The 24,161-nt window shown below is 39.7% G+C and overlaps 1 protein-coding gene across 2 annotated transcripts in view; it reads right to left on the minus strand.

Annotated features, from left to right (window-relative positions):
• The window catches only part of WDPCP (WD repeat containing planar cell polarity effector), a 392,539-nt gene that overhangs the window by 182,106 nt on the left and 186,272 nt on the right, over positions 1-24,161 (minus strand). For both annotated transcript variants that reach the window (XM_075535189.1, XM_075535188.1), the window contains exons 10-12: positions 19,655-20,264; positions 12,644-12,832; positions 9,813-9,936 (exon numbers count right to left, since the gene is read on the minus strand). In XM_075535189.1, coding sequence (XP_075391304.1) covers positions 9,813-9,936; positions 12,644-12,832; positions 19,655-20,264 — 923 coding nt within the window. The remainder of the gene's footprint in view (positions 1-9,812; positions 9,937-12,643; positions 12,833-19,654; positions 20,265-24,161) is intronic.

Below are 24,161 nucleotides of genomic sequence, written 5' to 3' on the forward strand. Positions count from 1 at the left end.
AAACAAAAGAACTGGAGCTTTGAAGGGAGAAAAAGCAAAACTGGAAAACTTGTAATGAGAAAATATAATTTAAAATAGTATTTTCTATAGTATGAAAGTACATAGGGAAAATCTAATAAAATATTTATTTAAATTTAAATAAAAAAGATATAACTGTGACTAAGAAAATAAAAAGATTAAGGTAGTCAAAAAGTCAGTAAAAACTAATTCAGAGACTCAATGCAGTTCCATTTACAATCCCAATGAGATTTTTATTTATTTATTTTAGTTGGGTTTTTTTTGAGATTTTTATGATATATGACAAGGTTATTCTAAAAAATTCTATGAAAGAGCAAAGGTTTAAAAATAGCTGAGACTGCTGAGAAGAAAAACCAAGCAAAAGAATGTGGCATACTAAGTACAGCTTTCTATTTTAAAGCCTTAGTTATGATCACAGTACGGTACTCATGCAGTCATAGATAAGTTGACTAGTAGATGAGAATAAGGAGCTCTAGACAGGCCCTGCTCATATAGTGAAATATATGTGAAGGAGCTGTTTTTGCAAATGAATGAGCATTAGTCTGGGACAGCTTGCTACTCACATGGGAAAACAAGTAAAAAGCATACCCTCACTTCACCCCTTAAACAAAAATGATATATGGAAAAATTAATTACTCAAGTATGTATATTTTCACACAAAAATGAAATAAAATCGCATTTTCTAAATGTTGGTAAATTAGAAGTACAAATGAATTTAACATAGTAAAACAACAAGCAAACACATTCACTGTCTTCAAGTTGATGGTGACTCAGTGAGTGACTCTATAGCACAGGGTAAGACTGCTGCCGTGGGTTTCTGACACTGTCACTCTTTACCAGGGCTGGAAGTCCCAGCTTTCTTCCATTGAGCGGCTGGTGGTTTCGAACCACTGACTTTATGGATCACAGCCCAATGCTCAACCACTCTGCCAGCAGGGCCCCTCAATTTAACATCTAGATCTTAATATTTAGCAACCTTGTTACATTTCTTATTCATTTTCATAATTGTTTGCATTTTATGTCATCATATCTGTAAACAATAATAGTTGTATTTCAGTCCATTTGTTATGCTTCTAATTGTTTTACCTAGGTCCTCTAGTACAATGTTGAATATAAATTGTGATAATTTCCATCCTTAGTTTTATCTTGCTTTCTAAAACACATCTTAACATTTTCCCACTGGGTCTGGTGTGTTTTAGGTTATATATTTTATTTTTTAAAGATATCTTTAATCAAATTTAAGAATTCCTTTTCTCAGTTTGTAAAAGTAATTCTTTAGACTCTTAATGTTGTACATATTTAATATAATTTTAATGTTGAAGCAACTTTAAATTCCTGCATAAAAACTAACTTAGTTGTGATATATAGGCTTTCTGTACCTTCCATAGTTTTATATAAACTGAATTGTGTATTCATAGTTAACCTGGAACTATTGCATCCATGTTCATGTATTAGTGCAGCCTGTCATTTCTATTCTTGTACTGTTCTTATATGGTTTTAGTAGCAGCATTATACTGGTCTAACAAAATAAACAGGCCTAGTTAAACAGAAAAATAGGAATATAGAATTAACTATTTCTTGAAATGTTATAGAACTTCACTTGTTCAAAACAACTAGGACAAAGTTTACTTTGTGGGGAAAAAATATTAAATAGTACCTTAAACTCTTTAAAGACGCTAGTCTAGGGCTATTCAAGTCTTCCATTTCTTCTTTAGTCAGCTATGGCCATTTTTGTTTTCCTAAGTAATTTTCTATTTAACCTAAATTTTCCAAGTTTGTTACCATATAATTGTTAATACCATTTCTTTTATTTAAATTTTTAAAAATCCAGAGAATCTATTAGATCCACCTCTATAATATTGAATTCTTTTTCTATTTTTATTTTTTAAAACTTTTTATTAGGGGCTCATACAACTCTTATCACAATCCATACATGTACATATATCAATTGTATAAAGCACATCTGTACATTCTTTGCCCTAATCATTTTCAAAGCATTTGCTCTCCACTTAAGCCCTTTGCATCAAGTCCTCTTAGTCATGTCAATTAGTCCTTTTTGTATTTTTGCTTTGGTATATTAATCTCTGATGTTTATTATTGCTTTCCTTCTACTTTTTCTGACTTTAACGACATTTATAAATTTCCTGGCCTATTCATTTTTATTCTATTTTCTAATATAAGCAGCATTTAAAACTATGTATTTCCTTTTATAACTATCCAGAATTCTTCTCCCTGTTCCTCACTCAAATTGGACATTTTCAAAACCATACACCTGATTTTTCTTCTCACATAGCTAGTGTATCTGAAATCTATAAAGTCCTGTCAATGTCAACTCCATTTTCCTAATTGTACAGGTGAAAATTCTTGAAGACATTTTTGACGTACATCTCTTTATAACAACAACCCTTGTCAGCAAAACTTCCTAACTAGGTCCAAAATCCAATCAATCTGTACTCATCCCTTTTGCTGCCAAATTTCTCTAAAACAGCTATAATTTTTGATCCGATTATTGCCATGGCCTCCCAACCGGTTTCCTTGCCTCTGACCTCCTCCAGACTATTCTCAACACACCATCCCACTGATCCTGCCATGCCTCTTCCCAAGATCATCCAGGGACTCTCCCTAGTATCCAAGACGGGAAATCCAACTCCCTTACAAACGGCTGTGAAATCCCTCCCTGATCTAGCCACCTGATGCCTCCCGACCCATGTCGCATCATTCTGTCTTTTACTTACTCGCTTCCAGTCAAATAGCCTCCTTGCTGGGATATATAAAGCTCGTTTAGGAACTCCATCTCGTCCCTGCCCTCGCCCGTGTCCGGTGCAGGAAGGCCTTGCGCGGGGACATGGTGGTGAAGTGCTCAGAGATGGCTGACATCTTGACACCTGTGCAAGCTGGCCGTCAACACGGTGCCCTTCCCACCCCTGCACTTCTTCATGCCGGGCTTCGCGCCGCTGACCAGCCGGGGCGGCCAGCAGTACCGCGCCCGGGCTCACCCAGCAGATGTTCGACGCCAAGAACCTGATGGCTGCCTGCGACCCGCGCCACGGCCGACTTCCGGGCCGCATGTCCATGAAGGAGGTGGGCTAGCAGGTGCTCAACGTGCAGAACAAGAACAGCAGCAGCTACTTCGTGGAGTGGATCCCCAACAACGTCAAGACGGCCGTGACCACCTTGTTTTAAACTGCACTTCACTCACCTTGCCACCGAAGCCTCTCTAGGCCCTGACCCTGCTTTGTTCTCCTTCGTGGTACACTTTTCTACCTGATTTACTGTTTATTATACTTCCTAACTCGTGCATTGCTTTCTTTACTGGGATGCCAGTTCTACAACTCTACACTTTTGGGGGTGGGGGAGCAGGGGTTGGTGGTGTACTGCTTTGCCCTTTCTATATTCCTGGCTCTAACAGTGCTTGGTAATGTAGAACCTAAAGTTGTAATTCATAGTTGAAGAAATCAAACTCATTACTTGAAACTTTTAGAGATGTTCTAGTCTAGAGAGCAAAGTTTCCCAAAGTGGGTTGTACTACCTGCCCCCTGGGGGTGCTGGAACCTACTGGGAAGCTGCAAGAGCAGAGACCTACATTTAATCCTCAATTACGGGTTCTAGTATGAACATTTTTCATTAACAAGGGGGTACTGAGTAGGGGGTTTTTTTTGGTTTGGTTTGGTTTCTGAAAAGGGGGTGGTAGGCCAGAAAGTTTGGGAACCAATAGAATATGATTAATTCAAGAAGGTTTATGATGAACATATAGTTTATAATTACTGGATATTATACACTATGCATATCCACTTATCTCACACATTTTGAATGTGTTATTCAAATACTGTATTTACTTACCAATATTGTATTTGTGTAATCTATTGATTACCATAAACAAAGAGTTAAAAATCTTTTCACTATGATGGATTTGTCAATTTTCATTTGATGTAGTTTGACACTGGGCTACATCATTTAATATAGCTGTATATTCCTAGTAAATTATATTTTATCTCTACTGATCTCCCCTAGTGATCTTACTTTCAAGATTATTTGTATAATATTACTGTAATGATAAAAGGAGGTTTAAAAAGTTTCTAGCCTTTTTGAAGCCCCCTAATACATTTTCCTTTGGAGTACCTCTTTCAGACAAAATTCCTTTCTATTCTTTAGCTTCTAAATATACTATGTTTTAAATGTTCATTATAAACAAGACTTAGTTGTACTTCAATACAAATCTGCCCTAACAATCTTAGCAAGTGAAAGATTTAGCCCACTTACATAGAAGATGATTATTGACTGTTTTGGATTCATTTATACTACCTCATTGTATATTTACTTTTTCAAGGGTTTGTTTGTTTTTTTCATATTCACCTTCTACTGTATCCCTTCTCCAGTTCTTATCTCTTTTCTGTTACTTTTCTTTTCTTCATTGAACATTTTCTTTTACTTGTTTGCAAACTATGTACTCTATATTTCTAATTCCTTTAGTAATGTGCCCTAGAAAGCCTACCATGTGTATTTTACTTCCTAAAATCTAGAACAAAGTTGTATGTTTATCACCTTCTTGGACAATATAAAAATATTTTCATGATTTAAGGAGACCTGGCAAGGCAGTTGTTAAGTGCTCCCCTGCTACCCTGTAAGTGAGTGGTGTAAACCTACCAGCCTCTCGACGGAGAAGAGATGTCAGTCTGCTTCCAGAAAGGCTCTCAGCCTTAGAGCCCCATGGGAAGTTCTGTTCTTCCCTGCAGCATTACTGTGAGTCGAAATAAAGTTGGCAAGAGTGGGTGGGTTATAAAACCCTAACTCTCTTCACTCCCCTTCTAATGTATATCTTGCTGTGGTTCATGATTCGATTTTCTCTTAATTTTTAAGTCCTTCGAATTAGATGCTATTTTTAATATTTTATACAATCAATTCTTGTCTAGATTGCAATAAGTTTGTAACTTTTTTGGGTGACTATTTTCTGTCCACAGTTTTTTCTCACATCTCAGACCTTCCTTCCTTGCAGCTTGTTCAGCGAGCCCGGTGCCCTCCAAGGGTGCCAGATTCCTGTGGTGAGCTCTGATCCATACTCCCTCTCAGCCTGAGCCCTCGGCTTTGTCTCCCACCTCTGAGCATACAGCTTTTATAAACAAAGGGCCTCTCTGCCAGGCGTCAGCAGATGACCTTAAGGCAAATTTCTAGTTTGCTTATTCTTGTGGAATCAAGCACCTTTGTCATTTCAACTTCTGATTGTTTCTCTTAGCTTCCTGCCAGTTCAACCATGCTTTACACAAATATTTTTAATATATTATCCAGCATTTTAGGTGTTGCTAAGGGCTTCCCCCCCCCCCTGCAAATTTCCTTAATTAAAAAAAAAATCCATTATTTTAAATACTTTCATTTGTCTTATTGACTATATATGGTCAATTACTAGAAAGAATCACTAAGTAAGCTGTTTTGAAATCAAAGTGTTTAACAAGTCTTTTAGTTATAAAACAGTTTAGTTATAAAACACACACACACACACACATATATATATATCTTGCACAGCCAAGAACCACTTCCAAAACACCACCTTTTCTTCTAAAGTTTAAGTATAAATATTGGCTCCAAAGTAACATATATACATCTTATCCAACATCTTAGTATAGAAATTTTAAAACATACAACAAAGATGAAAGAGTGTTTGTACACCACCTGTATTCTACAATTATCATTTTATGATTGTTTTATCATATACTGATCTATCTATCTGCCCTTCTACCATTCATCAATTCATCAATCTTCTTTGTTTAATTGCAAAGGCAGGCATCTGTATAATTCCCCATAAATACTTCAGCATAAATACAATATTTTCTTTCTAGGCAATAAAGCTGCCTGTTCAAACATTTTTCTTACGATTTTATAAGCATTTAGAAAGCATTACTGTGCCACAATCACATAACAACATTTAAGTCAGAAAACAACAGTTCTATAACCAAAAGGGAAAAATAAAATTAAAATAGATTAGTCATTAATATTTTATAGTTCTATTAGTAAAGGAAGTTTCTATAAATGGCATGCTCATTTTTAAAGTTTTAAATTTTATTTAATCAATATTAGGAGTTCTTATTAAGTAAAGCCAGAATATTCCTAAGAAGTGAGGTTGGCAAGACTTCATTTTATGTCCTGTGGACGTGTTGTCAGGAGAGACTAGTCCCTGCAAAAGGACACCATGCTTGGTAAAGTAGAGGGACAGAAAAAAAGAGGAAGACTCTTGACAAGAAAGATGGCCAGTAGTGGCTTCAACAATGGGCTCAAACAGAATAACCACACGGCTGCTGCAGGACCAGGCAGGGCTTTGCTCCGCTGTCCCGAGGTCACTATGAGTTGGAACCAACCACAGTGGTGGCAATGGAGGGCGAATACTAGGCTGCTTACCACAAGGCAAGCCCACCAGACATTCTCTTGGAGAACGACGTGGCTTTCTGCTTCTATAAAGATTCTTCTCAGACAACCTACATAGGGTCACTATGATTGACTCATCATAGGGGGGGGGATTATAGTTTTTATACATTTATAATAAAGCACTCAAAAACAAAACAACTCAAACTCACTACCATCAAGTCAATGCGGACTCATATAGTGACACCCTGTGGCTTTCCAAGACTAACCAGTTATGGGAGTAGAAAGCCCAGTCTTTCTCCTGAGGAGAGCTGGTAGTTTTGAACTGCTGACCATGAGGATCATAGCCCAATGCATAACCGCAACACTATTACTTCTTGTAATACTTCCCTACTCCGAAGTTTTGGAAAATGATTCAATTTCATAGAGTCAGATAGGTAACTAAATCACTGTCTAGTGGAGTAATGAGTTACATATATTGGCCAGCTCACCTCAAGGACCTAAGTTGAAGGCGTCTTATCTTCACAGGAGAAACCTAAGGCTGTCTGCGCCCATAAAGATTCACAGCCTTGGAAACTCTCAGCAGCAGTTAGTTCTACTCTGCCCAATAAGTTGCTGTGAGTTCAAATCTACTCAGTGGCAATGGGTTTACGAAACTTAATTTAGCAAAGCTGCCTCACCCTTTCCCCATAGAGTGGCTGGTGGATTTGAACAACTAACTTTGTGGTTTCTAGCCGGAGGCTTACCCTACTGTACCATCGGAGCTACTTCGATATTAAGAGTATACATACTAGCAATAACAGAGAATTCATTTTCCAGAAGCCACATTTTTGTCCTTGAATTTAACCTAAAGTCCATGTGAACACATTAAAATTTTCAGGACTGAAGATCTTCATCAGTCCTTTGCTTCACACAACACACACACACGCACACACACACACACACACACACACACAACCCAAGCAAATTTAAAGAGAATCCTCTAAATATCTAAATGGTATTAACCAGTAAAAATGAAATTAGGATGCATTTTCATTTAAAATTTTCTGTGCTGGTCTTACCCTTTAGAATTTATTGTACTATTTAATAACTTTTCCAGAGTAGTAAAGAATTTGCTAGCAAAAGTGCAGGGGGTAATGTAATCCTAGCGGCACACAAATACATAAAGACACTTGGCTTGTTCTTTCTGAGCAGGAGGCTTTCCTGGAAGCAGGTTAAAAAAAATAAAGAAGAAGAATTGGTCTAACTTAAACTGTCTTATTTCATTTTCCTTTTTCATAGTGATAGGTATTTTCAAAAAGTTCACTGCCATTGAGTCACTGCTGACTCACAGAGACCCCCAGTGGGTTTCCAGGACTGTACCTGTGCATAGAAACAGAAAGTCCAGCCTTTCTCCCTCGGAGCTGGCGGTGTTTTCAAACTGCCACCCATGTGGGTCACAGTCCGACTCGTAACCACTACACCACCAGAGTGTCCTTGGTACGGATATATGTGTACTCCATACACCCCGAAAAAGAGCCCACAAACAAATCCACTGCCATTTAACTGATCCTGATTTATAGCAATGCTATTGGACAGCGCACAAGTGCTGCACAGGCTCGGAGCAGAGAGGTCTTTACAGAGGTGGGCTGCTGCGGCTTGCTCAGGTGGGGCAGCTAGGGAGTGGGTTCAAACTGCTGACCTTTCGGTTAGCAGCCAGGCTTGTAAGCACTGTGCCAGCAAGGGTCCATGCTAAGTACAGTCTATTGTTAAAAGAAGAACAAATAAAAACTCATTATAACTGACCCAGTAGTAAAACAGTCAAAAAAAAACCAAACAAACCAGGAAAAAGCTAGTATACTTTGATGAAAAGCATCCTATTACGGTTGTAACCTTGTGCAAAAAGCTTTAGTCAAATAAAAACAATAAGAATAATCACCTTGCCAAAGATTGCCCTCCAGGTGATAAGAACTCAAAAACTGCTTCTGAGAAAGCTCAATGAACGAGAGCTTGCACGGTGGCAGAGTGTGTGGCAGTCGAAGAGGGGCGTCTGGGGGATAGTTGTACAGAAACAGATTGCTCCATAAAAGGAGTGTGGCCACAGGGACAGCAGGGGTCACTGGCCAGAAGGGCCCTCTGCATCCATTTCACTAGTGTTATCTTTTCGGACTCTTTTGGCAGGAGATGGATTTATTAATTTTATCTAGTTACAGAGAAGCCAAAATAGTGGCAAATGAGAGCAAAGACCCAAGTTCTAAATAAATATGACACCAAAAAAATCTAGAAAAAAAACCGCCAGAAAAGAACAGGAGCTGGCAATCAGGAATCAGGATTAAGACCTGGCATCACCAGTAGCTTGCTATTGGAGCCAAGGAAGCCTCTTAACCTTGCCTCAGTTTATCCGTTTATCCGTTTGTCAATGACAGTAGCCCTTTAACAGGGTTGTTCTACATAAAAAGGAGAAATTTACATGAACATCTTTGAAAGAGTAAAATACTTTGTCAGATTATATTATTAATAAAATAAAATACAGTAGATTTGTTGATGTACTTCTCTTTAGCTATCTGGAGTTGAAATTTCTATTATTTTTGTTGTAAAATTTGTAACAGACAAAACTAAACAAAATGTACACATACAATTAAAAGAAGAGCAATCTAAAGGACTCTTGAAGAGAGCCCGCTCATATTAAAAAATGGGACATTACTAATACCACTGAGACTCCCATGTGCCTGTTCCTGGATTTCTCAACACTCACCCCAGACTATCCTAAATTGTGCACGAATCATTTTTCCTTTTATTTATAGTATTACTACATTCGTATCCCTAAACTAACTAGCTGCCCATCCATCCATCTTGCTTTCAAACTTTATAGAAACGGGATATGCTGTAGATATTTGGCCCTCAACTTCTACAATATTTTCCTCAGAGTAAGTTCCTGACATTAGTATCTCATTCTTCCATGTAACCACTAGAGTTTAAGGAATGTATCACACTCATTTAAGGAGGCGAAAATGAGACACAGTGGAGGTAAGCAACTTGTCACTTTATATTACAGGACAATGGACCGATCTTCCCCCAGCAATTCTCAAAGTAAAGCAAGCCAATGACAATCATGTTTTTAGCTTCATTTAAAATTACAGTATTTCTCTAGTGCTAGGAGTGGATCAAGTTTATATTTGAAAATTTACTTTACATAGCTAGTCTTTCTGCTATCATAATAAAGGGACAATTATATTCAAGTGATGATGGAAAAGCTCTGAACAATATTCAATTATATGCTTCTAAAATAAGTTACAGAGAAAGAGAGAACTAATTAAATAAAGACTTTCAAGAGATTGTCCTTGCCTTTAGGGGATGGGCTATTGGAGAATGAATAACCATATTCTGGAACATTCTATTTAAAGAAGATGGCTTCTACAATAGATAATTAGTTCGACACTAATCAATCCGAAGGTAGCATTCACCTGAGCAAGTGGTGGAAGAATCTCCTTGCACATTTGCTGATTGGGTCTCTATATTCCAGGATCGTCGTATCCAGGAGTGGTCTTGTCGGAGCATAGAAAGTTCCAAGGCTTGCCTCTAGCTGTGCTGTGGAATTCAAACAAAACAGCACGGAGACAAGAGGGACTCCTTCAATTACAACAGAATACTCATGTTTGCAGTCAGTCAGGTTTTTCCAACTCAGATGAAATGTGAGCTTGTTGCAGGAAAGATGAAATTAAAATATGACAGATGGTACAAAAATAAACCTGTGTGTAAACTTTCACTTGAGGCAAAGCTGACAATGACTCTGAGCAACGAAAAGCTGTCAAAACTGAAGAAATCCATAATGAACCAACCTCTCACCACAAACGGGTAATTAAAATGGTGACTCATCCGAGAAGCACAGTTTGAACTAGTATTTCCCATAAAAGCAACTCACATTGTGCTCAGCATTTGCACCTTTTAGCTGAGGGAAAAAAACCCAACCTTTCCTTAATGTGAATCCCAATCAGGAGAGCAGAAATGTTTTAAAAGGAAGAAAGGCAAAAGTAGCCCGATTAGAGTAACTCTATTATTTTATAAAATCAATAGCAGCATTCCCTTGATTTTCCCTCAGTCCTGTTTTAATCAACAAGATGCTGGTTTTGTCCCGTCGTGAAAGCAAACTAATACTCATGGAGAGGATGGCATGCTAGCTATTGTCAACCACCTGGCACCTTTCTACACACGAAAGGTTGGAGAGCAGGTTTTGATAAACCAGAGTGGGCAGGAGATTGTGGCCACATTAAATACCTGGCATCTCAGGTACCATTCTTAGATGAGAGAGGCGGAAAGGCTCACATTGCCACTTGGCAATTATACCAAGAGATACCTATGGGGCTGTGCTTCTTCCCAGAAATGCCTGGAAGTTAAGTCATTACCATAGGGAGAGAGTATGAGTATGCATGAGAACACCACAGTTCCCAGTAAGACCTCACTGGTTTCTTTCTTTTTTGTTTTAGGCTACTTGCAATGGACCGAATAAACAATTCCTCACAGCCGAGCTCTTCGTTTTAGGCATATTTGGGTTTGAAAATATTAACCACCTCATCAGAGTAATTGCTATGGACTTGGCTAAGCTGTTGGTAATTTCTTTCTTTTTTTAATCTAAAATCTAGACAGCAAAGTAAGATGAACTTTAGGGGTATTTTCTTTCAAAGCAGCAGTCAATTTGGATTAAAATTGAATACAGCAATGCTATTGTGAAAACCAGCCTGATGCTTTTGCCGTTGCTAGTTTTCCTGACAGCATGTTCCTCACATCTGAAATGTCGAAGCCGACATGGACTACTCATAACTCCCGGCACAGTGATATAGATTCATTAGATAGCCCAGCTTGATGTTTAAGGCAGAAATGAAGATCTCAAAGATAAGCACAACACTGCCACAAATAAAAGAGCTCACTGGGGCCCACTAATAAAAGGAAAACAAATTACCATGTCAAATTTGCGAGGCAGACAGAGTAACTCTCAACAGAGAAGAATGCGGAATGTTTAGACATGTGTTGTGCAGTCACATGGGGTGGTTAGGTGGGGTGGGGTGGGGGTGGGGGTAGGAGGGCAATGGGGACATACCCACTTAAAACGTATATATTCTGATAACCCAGCATCATGCCAACTTAAAAAAAAATTTAATAGCCTAGCCTCATACAAGCTTTTTATTTCTCTATCTCCCCTGTAGGTTCTCCTTAAAGTATCTTTTACTGAGGCAGAAATCTGATAACTCCCATTTGTGAAGTCCATAATAATCTTTCTTACAACACAATCATCTTACAACATAGGTTCACTAGGGTGCTCACAATTCCTCAGTGGCCCCAGAGAGAACCAGTCTTTTATTTTCTCCCTGTTTCTTCCACTGAAAGTTTACATAGTGTAGACCATCTCAGATGTTCTTTCTTTTGTTGGAGCAGGGTATGTACCCCATTTCGAGGCCATACAATACTAAGAACTAATTAATTGGGATAACTGCGCAGCAAGAAATATTAAGGTGCTACATAGTCCCCTCAAATCTTGGATGGAGTGGTCTCTTAATTTTTATTTTCAACTCATATTCAATGAATAACTGCTGTGGACCAATCACAGTGCCCAGTCAGTCTTTCTCCGTTGGTGAAACACTGGAATGTTCACAGATGAGCTGGGCGACATCCAAAAAGCACATTCAGCTAACATTAAATATTTATCGTGCTGCTCTTGGAATGAGGGCAAGTTTCAAGTTGGGAGAGCTGAAACAAAAGAAGGAGCAGCCTGGACTGCAAATCTGGCACACACCAAAAAACGTATTTTAAGTGAATGGAAAGGACTATTGTCTGGGTGGAAGGCTTACAGTCTAAGAGAAATATGTTGCTGTGTAAAGTGAAGGAGCAATAAGGATCTTTGTTTGCAGTCTTTTGTCGACCAGACTCCAGTGAGAACATGAAATTCCTGATCAAAGTTTGAAATCTGAGCATCTTCCACACACGAGCTTAGCCTCAAATGTACAATGAGTGTATTGTGAGCTCCAACATAACCATATACAGGAAAGTTGCTCTCTGTTGACAAATACAAGTATTCATTTCTATTTTAATATAGCATTATTAATATTTTGGTCATTTAATCTTTGATAACATAATTCCAAAACTTAACTAAACATAAAAAACTGTTATGATAAAAATGTACTTCATGTACCTACTTTTTTACATGTATATACACACACACATATACACACACATATACACACACACATATACACACACACACATATACACAAGCCATTCAAAAAATCTATTTAAGTCTGACCTTCTCTTTCTGGAGTGAGCTTTTGTCGAAGGAGATGGTTTACAATGGCACTGAGGGCCACAAAGCACTGCGGGCCCACGGCGTCCCAGTTCATGCTGCTCAGGATGCTGACAGCCTCACAGATCTCGTCACAGTGAATGTACTGGAAGATAATGTCCGCCAGGCTCAGCTGGCCTTGGGCCAAGATACCTGCCACCCAAATGTAAAATCATGTCAACCTTTCTAATAAAAAGTAAAATAACAACAACAGAGTTAACTTTTCCATAAAGTAAAAACCATTCACGTCTTGCAACAGTGCAAAAAGGTGGGCTATTTGGGGGCACAGGTGACATGACTGTGACTAAATGTTCATTTCAAACGCCACCTACCACTTCCATCTAGTTTATGTTTATCCTTCAGCACTTAATTCATTTACATAACACATAACAAAATTGCCTAAACTAAGAGGGAAAACACACTTACACACACCACAGGATGGTCTTTTTAGGTGAATAACAAACGCTAACCCTGTGTTTCTTGTCGGTCATCTAGGCCTATCTTCCAGACATCTGAAGACAAAGTTTTGAGCTAGCACAAGTCCTGTTGACAGGGTCATTAGTTCTAAGTTGCACCCAGACTTCTAAACTCAAAAGCTAAACTCACTACCATCGAGTTGATTCTGATTCAGAATGGCCCTATAGGGCATAGTAGAGCTGCCCTGGTTGGTTTTCAAGTTTTAAAAGCATTTTCAGAAGCAGAAAGCCTCATCTTTCTTCCAAGGTCAAGCTGGTGGTTTTGAACTGCTGGCCTTTCAGTCTGCAGCCCAACTTTTAACCACTATGCCACCAGCATACCTCGTCTTCAGTCCCATGCAATTAACTCTTAAAATGGATTCATTAGAATAGGGAGGAAAGTACCATGATAAATATCATGAATAATGATGTGATTATATGAATGCTTTGAAGACTGTTTTCTCACTGAGCTCTGAAGGAAGTCTCTTGATAGTCACACATGCCAGCTTGTTCTCCTCTACTGAAGTAACTGACCCCTTCACAGCAAACACTTGCAGCCAAGTATCTTGGTTCAATATAAACACATTCACGACTCTATTTAAGAAAATCCACTACTAATCTTAGAAGACCAAGAGCACAAAACAAAGAGGAGGGCGCCCCGGTCTGGTTTCACTTTATTTTTTTTTAAGTTGGCTAGCTTCTTCTTAAACCAACCATTTTCATAATTAAATGGCAATAAGTACTAAGACTTTTAAGTAGATTTTAATTTTTAAATATTATGAAATGGTGGACTACAAGTCTTATTTTCTTCAATCAAACGTGTTTCCGGAATTGAGACTGCGAAACTTCTCAGCACAAACAACTGTTAACCAGACTGAGGGAAGGTATCTGAAATTACACTGCAAGCTACAAAGCACTGCAAAACATGACTGCAAGTGTTCTTTTTATTACTGTCATTATCCTCACAGCTGCAGGTTTCCATTCTTAAGTATATCGATAACATATCTATTAGATTCACATATATACGCTTATAAGAGATAGGCTAAGATCATTTAGACTAACGTCAGTCACCGCAAAATGAGGACTTCTGCTAGTATCTGACAGGACTCAACTTGATAGAGAATCTGGAGAATTGCCCTAATTATACAGAGCAGTAAAAGTTACCTCTTCTCTTGGTGTCAGTAAAATCAACAAAAGCTACAGTCCAAATGCCCCCAGAGCTTGCAGTCGGCACTGGAAGTCCTCGTAAATCAAAGTTCCTTGGCAGCACACAGTAACTCATGTAGGACTTTTGCGGGCCACAGAAACTACCAAAAATCTGCTGTCTGTCTCTACATCTTTAGCAGGAATGTGAACGCATTTGTTGAGAAGCAGGCAGTTCGAAACCAGCCTGCTCGGAGGGAGAAAGACCGGACTTCCTACCCCCATAGGCAGTCACAGTCTCAGAAACGCAGAGGGGCAATTCTTCCCTCTCTTACAGGGTCACTGTGAGTTGGCATTGACTCCACAGCAGTGAGTTTGATTTTTCTAACTCAGGTAATGGGACCCTTGGTAATGTCGTGGGTTATGCACTGGGCTGCTAGCTGCAAGGTCAGCAGCTTGAAACTACCAGCCACTCCTCAGGAGAAAGATGAGGCTTTCTTCTCCGGTCAAGATTTACAGCCTCAGAAACCCACAGAGGTAGTTCTATTCAGTCCTATAAAATTGTTCTGAGTCAGAATCGACTCTACAGCAGTGAGTTGAGTTACTCATGTCACATGCCTGATCCAAAGTCATGGGAATTTCCCCTAAGGAGTGGTCTGCTTCACCTTTTATCTAACACAGCACAGAGAAGTGAGCAATGGAGGAGGAGGAACCTGACTACCAACAAGAAAGAAGAACTGGGAACTGAGTGCGTCCATTAGACCCGGGGTTCTTGTGTGGAGAACACCCCCCTGGACCCAGGGAGAGACTGATGCCAGAACACATGGAAGCCCCGGAGACAAGGCCCTTCCTCCAAAGCTAGTTGACTGAGAAGCCTACCTCTCCAGCAGCACCCTGAATTTGGACCTAGCCTCTTAGCCATCCACTTGTGGTATTTATGTTGTAGCAGCACTAGATAACTAAGACAGGCATTTTTACTGTACTGAAATAAAAGTAAATTAACTTATAATTCTATACCCTAATAACAAGGCAGACTGAAAAACAACAATTCTAGAGGTACTTAATAACAGAGTTCTAAAATACATAAAGCAAAGATTGACAAAAAGGAGAGAAAGTAAAATTTATAATTATAATGGAAAATTTCAGCCCTTTTCTCTCACTAGTTGAGAAAAGATATTAATAGAAATCAATTAGGATATAAGTCTTAAACACTATCAACCAATCAGTCCTAACTGACATTTGTAAAACACTCCATCTAACATTCTTTTTATGTGCACATGTAAGACAGAGAACATATTGGGTAATAACAAGAAGACTCAATATATTCCAATGTCTTGAAATCATATAGACTGTGTTTTCTGACCATAATAGAATAGTGTGCAATGTGTGCATTCACACACACACATACACACACCTGCAGGTCCAGATGACATAACTAGTAAGTTTTATCAAACATTAAGGAAGAAATAGCATCAAATCTATAAGACATTTCCAGAGAATGTGAGGAAAGTATACTGGAAAACTTGAAAAACATTTTTTAAGGCTTTGCACTGATACCCAAAACAGAGAAACACAGGAGAAAAGAAACTAAGGACCAGTGTATACTCTCTCATATAGAGATGCAAGAATCTTTAACAAAGTATTAGCAAATCTAGCAACATGCAAAAAGGATAAGAAGTCAGGAAGCAGTAAGATTTCTCCCAGAAATCCAGGTTGTTTAAACATATAAAATCCAAACGAATCAATAAAATTCACCATTTACCATAAAGAAATAGAAAAAATATCTATCTATGCATTGAGTACATATATATTGTGAGTGTGTATACTTTATTTACATAAGTAAAATCTGCAAAGGCCAGAACCTGTGTAAGGGAGAAACGTGGCAGAGAAAGAAAACTTACATCATCTCCATGAAAAGTTGCAAAAGAAAAGTGGTAGGGCCACACCTTGTCAAAGGCGGAAAACATGGCCGTCCTTGCCAACGTCCCTGCTCTCACAGGTTTCACTGTAGAGTGATTTCAGTAACTGCAGAGAACGCATTTGATAACATCCACTGAAGAAAATGTATCTCCAAAATCTTGGAATGGACGGGAACTCACACAACATAGTACAAGATCTTCTTACCTCATATATTCAACAGTGGTTCTGGCCAGTGCAATAAAGGAAGATAAATTAAAAGAATACAGATTGGATAAGAAAATGTGTAGCTTTCCTGATCATCTGTGTAGAAAATTCCGAAGAAGTAAAAAAAATTCCTAGTACAAAGACATGGGTGTAACAGGGTTTCACGATACCCTGGTCAAGACACCTGGTCAGTATTTTAAAATTTTACTTCTACAATTTAAAAATACTAATTGTAATAGCACCCTAGTGCAGGAAAGTCTTAGAAACAAATTTAACCAAGTATGTACAAGATCTTTATATTTAAATTTTCCAGCACATTGCTGAGAGAAATGAAAGAAGATGTAAGTAAATGGGGAGAGATATCATAGTCATGAATTGGAAGACTAGATCTCATCCCTCTCCAAAGTCATCTATAGGTTGTACATCTAATTGGATTCACTAGCAATCGAAATTTTGCCAGGTGTTTTTTTTTATAGGAATGGATAAGCTAGCTCCAAACTTTATATAAAAATGTACAGGATCTATAGAGTAGTTGAAACAATTTTGAGAAATAGTAAGAGCTAGATCAGTGATTGGTTGGCTGGGTGATGGGTGGGGTGGTGAGGAGCAGATGAATCTAAGAATGTTCTAATGAAAAAGGTGGCCTCCTCTGTTGAGAAGCAGGTGAGTTTGAAGAGAGCAGGTGTGGTCAGAAAAGGTAAAGGAGACACTGGAAGTGCTCTAATCAGTCGGGATAATTAGGGCCTCCTCTTAAATTAAGTCTCAGTCTTATGTGTGTGACAATATGACTGTCTTCCAGAACACAGTACCTCTTGACCTCCAGCGCCCTCCTCAGGAGGACAGGCTGTTTTCGGTGTCTGTCTAAGAACAGTGGCGGGGACTTTTAATGCCCCTGTGACCATGCCTTGTGCCACCACCAGTCAGGATGAAGAATGGAAGCTCCAGCCCTGGAACAGTTCTTCTTCAACGTGACAATAACAGACCTCATCGGAGAGTCAAATTCCAACACTCTCAGCATATGGGCACCAGCTGCTGACATGTTGATATGTGACAGCATTCTATTTTAAACTATGATCTATGTCTCTCAGTTTCCTAAACTGTAGGCTACACCTTTTATGTCAAATTTTCCAAAGGCTTGCATAACAAGCATCTGGAAAAAAAATCTAATAAATTCTCTCTGGTGGGGAAACAACACATGCAACTACCTGTTTATATATGCAGCCACTTGAATTATACATGAAAATTCCACATGGATGCCCAGAATCAGCACTGTGTTAATTCAAGAAGTATATTAAAATTTCTTGGATGTATTTGAGCACATCCTAAGAAAATCTGTTCTTTAAACAGGGTTTTCTTCAAAGAAAGAAAGAGCTACTAGTGGAATCAACTATTCCAAAGCATCTACTCATCTAAGGAAAAATACATCATTTGTAATACACATCAATCTTATAATAAATTAAAAATGAGAAACACAAATTTATAAATGACTGTTGGAAACGCCCTCCATATTGAGATCTTCAAGAAAGAGCCCATAGGACTATAAATGTTCTCAATCCTGTTAAAGTTAAAAGTCATGTTAAAAGTAAAACTTGAGTGATAAAATGTCAGTTGCAGGAGTTACCACCTTTTCATTTGAATGCTTGACTTCTATTGGCTAATTCTCTTCCAGAAGACCTTCTTGGAAAAAGGAGGTGACAGCCAACTCATTGCCTAATTGATTTAGGAACAGTGCCCAGGGAGACAGTCCAATTAAGTTTACAAGCTGGCAATTAGCAGGAAGCCCTCTAAATCCCTACAAGGGAGAGCCTGTTTACTTTAGTGAGAAAGCAAACTGCTAGAGATAGGGAGAGAAAGCTGTGCTTTTTGCAAAGCTGTTGTGAGTAGATCCACAAGGGAAGACTACAGAAAAGCTAGGTATATGTGGCCAGGCAGCCTTCTGTTTGACAGGTAAATGGGTAATTTAGAGGTGGGGAGGGGGTGCACTCTTGCGCACGCACATGTGCACATGCATGCACATTCTCAAGCACGTGTGTCTGTGTGTGTCTTAACAGACACATGAAACATCAAACATCCACTTTAATTAGTGTTGCGTATGGAGACATACAACTGTTAAACATGAAGTTGGGCAAAGTAGAACTGGATTATCTCATAATAAATGAGATTTAAAACAGTTTTTCTTAGACAACATTAAGATTATGAATAGATTCAGCTGCATTTCTATGAAGTGGAAAGAACACTGCCCTCACATTACATCCATTGTATCTTCCAGGTTAATCCAATCATTTTTACTGGATCCCACCCCCCATGTGATCAACTTTAGAGGAAAGGGGATCCATTAAAAAACGATGAAAAACAAATAGTAAATTGGCCATTATTTAACAAATACTATAATTTCATGAAATACATCAAACTCTATACCTCAGAGTCAAATCCAATAAGGAGTTTAAAATGCATTTCCTTTTCTATGTTTTCAAGTAGCTGTCATGTGCCTGAGTTGAAATCTTTTTTAAACTTATGTGAGGTTCTCTCAAGAATGCTAAATTATATAAAAGCATGAAAATAATATCACATATCTCAAGGTGCAGCCAATAATGCAAAACATAAGTTTACATGAGACAAATACACCATGATTTTCATTTTAAAAGTATACTGGTTGAAATGGGCAATATTAATGTACACTTTTCCGATTTCATGATATTTTCTGAATATTTTTATCTAAAAGGTAAAGAGCCACAAACAAAAATTACAAATAGTTGCAGTGAATTTGAACTATTTGCTTTTCCTTCCTTGCATAATTTCAATCTGAGAATTCACTTATTTTCAGAAAAAGCATTATATTCCTCCAACTCAAAAATGTTTAACTTACTGGATTTGGGGGCTTGGGGGAGGTGTTTAGAAGTTGGGTTTTTTTTTTTTAAGGCTCTTTGTTTTGGAAAGTAGCAAGTTTGAAACTTCTGGATTTTTAATCATGGCAATGGACAAATGCCTGCAGTTCACAGAGCCTCTAATATCTAAGGTTCCCTCTGCATTGAGAAAACCATCCCCAGAGCCTGATTCAAAACATTCATGGATAAATAGAATGTAAAGATAATGGAGTTTTCCACAAACTCTCGTGTATGACATATTTGAAGGACAAGCATCTGTGTGGGAGTAAGTATGCAAATAGAAGGACTGCATTCCCAGAACAGTTTTATTACTTTAATTATGTCAGAACCATAAACACTTCACTCACTCACCAACTTCCTTGACTTACCAAATTTAAACCAAAGCACACCCAGCGGTCCTCGGTCAAACCTAAGGAACAGGAGATTGTAAGTGCACCCACTCTCAGGCTTCCACGAAAGCACCTGAGGGGTAATCCACTGCATTTGAACCAGACTGCTGGAGACATCAAAGTATTTACTGAATGGCAGCGTTGCCCTGGGTACGCGATCTTCAGCCAAGAGCTGTATGTTAATAGGGGACAGAGCCATATCAAAAATTTGCAGGCCCCCTTGGTTGCTGCCAACTATCAGGATGGCGCCGCTTGGGTGGCAGCTTATTAATGACGGCAAAACTTCCGCCTGGACCAAGAGCGTCACTCCCCGGTGAGTTTCGTAAAGAACAACCGAAGCATCTTCACAGCCCAAGATCAGTTTGTCTTCAGTAACATCCCTGCAGCAACTGATGGCCTTGGATCTCAGTGGGATCCTGGTGACCGACATACACTGGATCTTGTTCTGAACACACTCATAAACACAGCTGTCCACCATGGGCTCACTGTCTCCACGGAGGGAGCACTCTACTGTGAGCAGCTGATAAGGCTGCTTGGTGCCGAAGCGAGCATCCAGTGGGTTCCACTCGGTGCGGGTAGAACTCAGGACCTGTAAGACATGCATCACGTAGATTCAGAGAAGGTCTGTTTTTCTTCATTTGTCATCCTCGTCCATAGGTCTGCACACTCATCTGGCTCCCTACTGCGGACCACCAAGGACCACCATAAACATCGGCGGCCTGTAGGTGTGTGCTCAGCACATAGAGGCCTACAGCACATAAAGCACTGCTGATACTATTCTGCAAGCCACTAGAATCAGAAGAGGCATGCCCCACAACAGTTACAAATTAATGATATGAATGTTTAGGAAAATAATGTGCTTAGCAAATATCTCAAAAATCAGAAGTTAGATTTTTTTAAAGCATCAATAAAAGGCTTGAATCAATTTAGTTAATCTTTTTTTTCTATCACCCTTACCAATCCTGAAATCATGGGCAAAGTATTTCTAATTAGTAGTAATGAGTTCGCAAAGGCAATTTCAGAACTCTGTGAATGGTCTAGGAGCCCTAGTGGCATTCTCAGGAAACTAACTGCAAGGTCAGAGGCTCAGACCCACCACCCACGCCTTGGGCGAAAGATGAGGCTGTTTGTGTCCATAAAGATTTACAGCCTCTGAGACTCTATAAATGGTCACCATGTGTTGAAATTAACTTGAGGGCAATAGGTTTGGTTTGATTTGGGGGGTTAGTAGTCTTGTAGAATATTTTACTATCAGAAAGGACATGAAGGGTTATTAAGTAGACACACGATTAAATGGGAAATATAATAATGGAAATATACTAGTTAGAAGAATGAAATGTAAAATGAGGGCCTGGTAAATAATAAGACTTGTCAGTACTGGTAAAATGAAAGTTCACAGCATGTTTTGTGTACAAAGGAACAGTTACCTACCTACAAGAAACTCACAGGCTGGGAAACAGAGAGAGAGGAGCTATTCAGCTTATTCTTATGACAATGAAGGGGGACCCAGAACCTGGGAAGCAGTTTTAGAAAAGGGATTTTCTAATACTTACTTTGTCAAAAACATCAAAATCTGATACAGAAGCATTAAAAAGAAAAAGGGTACGTGCTGCACTAACGGAAGGTTGGCAGTTCAAACCTACCCAGATGTGCTTCTGAAGTAAGGTCTGGCGATTGGCTTTCTGAGTCAATATCCTTGAAAACCCTCTTGAGTGCAGTTCTAGTCTCTGAATAGATTCAACCACAACTATGTACATGCATGATAAAATACCATAAAACTATACAGTTGACACACACAAAGTACATATAAAATTTAATGAAATCTGAAGAAGAAAAAAAAGGTACTTGAGTTAATGATCTTGTCCGCAGGCCATTATCCTGATTTTGATGGTGCACTCTGGTTATGTATGGCATGACCATTTGGGGATGCTAGGGACAACGAATCAGGAGCCCTAGGAGCATAGTGGGTTACAAGTTGGGGGGCTGACCACAAAGTCAGGAGTTCGCACCCACCAGCTGTTCCTCAGGAGAAAGATGGGGCTTTCTCCTCCTGTAAAGATTGACAGTCACGGAGATTCACAGGGCTGCTACCCGTCAGAATGGGCCTGATGGCAGTGAGTCCACTTGTTTAAGGAGCGAGTACATGAAAAGAATTTGCTGTTTGGTTTTAGCAATTTCTTGTAAGCCAAACTACTTCAAAATGCAAAGGTATTTTAAAAGAAACAAAGCACACAGAGCAATGTTCCAGATTGCTGGATTTGGGGGTGGGGGTGGAGAACTCACACGGGTCAACATCTTTTTGAAAAATAGCCATCCTGCATATCATTGCCAAACTAATCTTCCTGAAATGAGATGCTTCCACTCCCACTAACCTGTTCAACCCTTCAATGCTACCCAGTGACGGATGAACTTCCTTATTTCCCGGCCTGGAAACCAAGATCCTATAGCACCCCAAATCAGCCCCTGCCTTCCCTCACAGCCATCTCTCTGTTCTAGATTTTCCTTTTGACTAACCAATGTCTGATTACCAGTCATGGACCAGGCAGTGTCCTAGTGGAGCAAACACATCCTCTACGCCGCGGAGGACCAGGCAACAAACAAGCAAGTAGAGCGGACGCCAGGGGTCAGACTATGAAGGAAACTAAGCAAGGGAAGGGAGAGCGGTGTGGCAGGGTGACTGACAGCGAGCCAGGAGAGGCCTCTCGGACAACAGGGATCCGAAGGAAGTGAGGGGTGAGCTGTGGAGGCACTGTGGTTCCAGGGTTCCTGGAACTATAAAGCAAAAAATATTCCCCAGTCCACCACCATTGAGTGTTTCCCCCTCATGGTGGCCGTATAGGGCAGAGGGAGCCCCGCCGCCCTGGCTTCCCAAGGCTGAGATCTGCAGAAGCAGACGGCCACCTCTTTCGCCCGTGTAGCAGCTGGTGGGTTGGAAGCATGGAATTTTTTGATGAGCGGCGGGGTGCTTAACCACCGAGCTCCAGGACTTCTTCTTAGGAGGTTATAAGGACTGGCCTGTTCTCTAATTAAGAAACGGGAAGCATGTTTTGAGCAAAGGTTTGGGGTGGGGCTGTGGTCTAACTTGGAAATTCTTACAGTGATACTCCCTCCAGAACCCTGACTCATACTCTGAGTTCTAGGGGAGAGCTGCACTGCCCACCAGCTCCATCACTTTGCCCATGTCCTGTGTCAGGCGTCTCCGCTCTTCCTCTGTAAAGTCATACTCTGGTCCTGCTAGCTATAGAGGCCGTGGAACAACCTCCAGGCCAGCTGCTCTCCAGCTCCCTCTCCTGCCCCACCTCAGCCACCACCTCACCTACAAGCTTGCCCTCTCTTTGGTTCTGACTTCTGCTTGTATGCCTCGTGTTTACTGTAAGCTGAACAAAAGTTTGTCATCAACGGACAGTTCACCTTTTTTGAAATGAGAGAACTACTAGCACACTTGAGTTTTTTTCCCTGTCGCCATCCTTGTGAACGGTGTTCACTTTCACAACAGTTTCTGAGCAGGAAATAATTTCACTGCCACATGCTGGTCTCTTAAATTGGCCATCACAAAAAATGAGGTTTGAGTGAAACTGCTTTTACGAAAAAATTCACTGTGACCAGAGAGAATCTTCCCAGGCAATGCCACTGAGTGTATCAACTCAGAGTGAGTTTCTCGTTGCTTGCCTAGCAAAGCTTTTATTGGGGTTTTTTTTGTGGTGGGTACCCCCCAAGTGTGTGTGTGTATTTAAATTTTGAAGATGAGCCCAACAAAAAAATACTGTCTTCTCAATACAAAAATTATCAAAATGCAAAACAGCATTGCTAGCTTTTGTATCTGCTTATAGAAGAGAAAAGGAAAATTTCTCTTGTGACATTACATGTATTCTTTTGACAATTGTATCATGTTAAGAATCGAAAAACAACAACAACAACCGACTTACTGCCAGCGAGTTGATTCTGACTCCGAGTGACCCTTTAGGACAGAGCAGAACTGCCCCTGTGGTTTCTGAGAAGCCCGGGTGGGGTAGTTGGGTAGACCTTGGGCTGCTAGCTGCAAGGTCAGCAATTCAAAATCACCAGTCAGTCCTTGAGAGGAAGATGAGACTTTCTATTCCCTAAAACTGTACAGTCTGGGAAAGCCACAGGGACAGTCCTACTTTGTCCTATAGCATTGTTATGAGTTGGAAGTGACTCGTGGCAGTGACTTTGGAATGTGGGTTTAAATCTTTAAAGGAACAGAATGCCTCATCATTCTCCCACAAAGTGGCTGGTTTCACATTGCTGACCTGGTGGTTAGCAGCTCTGCTCAGAATCCACTATGCCACCATGGCTCCTATGTCAACTTACATGACCCCAAGTAGAATGGCATGAGTTATTAGGGAACATCCAAAATACCTGAACTAACTAACCCGTAATTCACATGCTTGGGTTCAGAATTTAATTCCAAGCTGGGTTTGCCCTGACTAACAACCACGAGCAGCGCTGAACAGTGGGAGCAGCA

This window comes from Tenrec ecaudatus, chromosome 17, assembly GCF_050624435.1.
Source record: "Tenrec ecaudatus isolate mTenEca1 chromosome 17, mTenEca1.hap1, whole genome shotgun sequence".
Taxonomy (NCBI): Eukaryota; Metazoa; Chordata; class Mammalia; order Afrosoricida; family Tenrecidae; genus Tenrec; species Tenrec ecaudatus.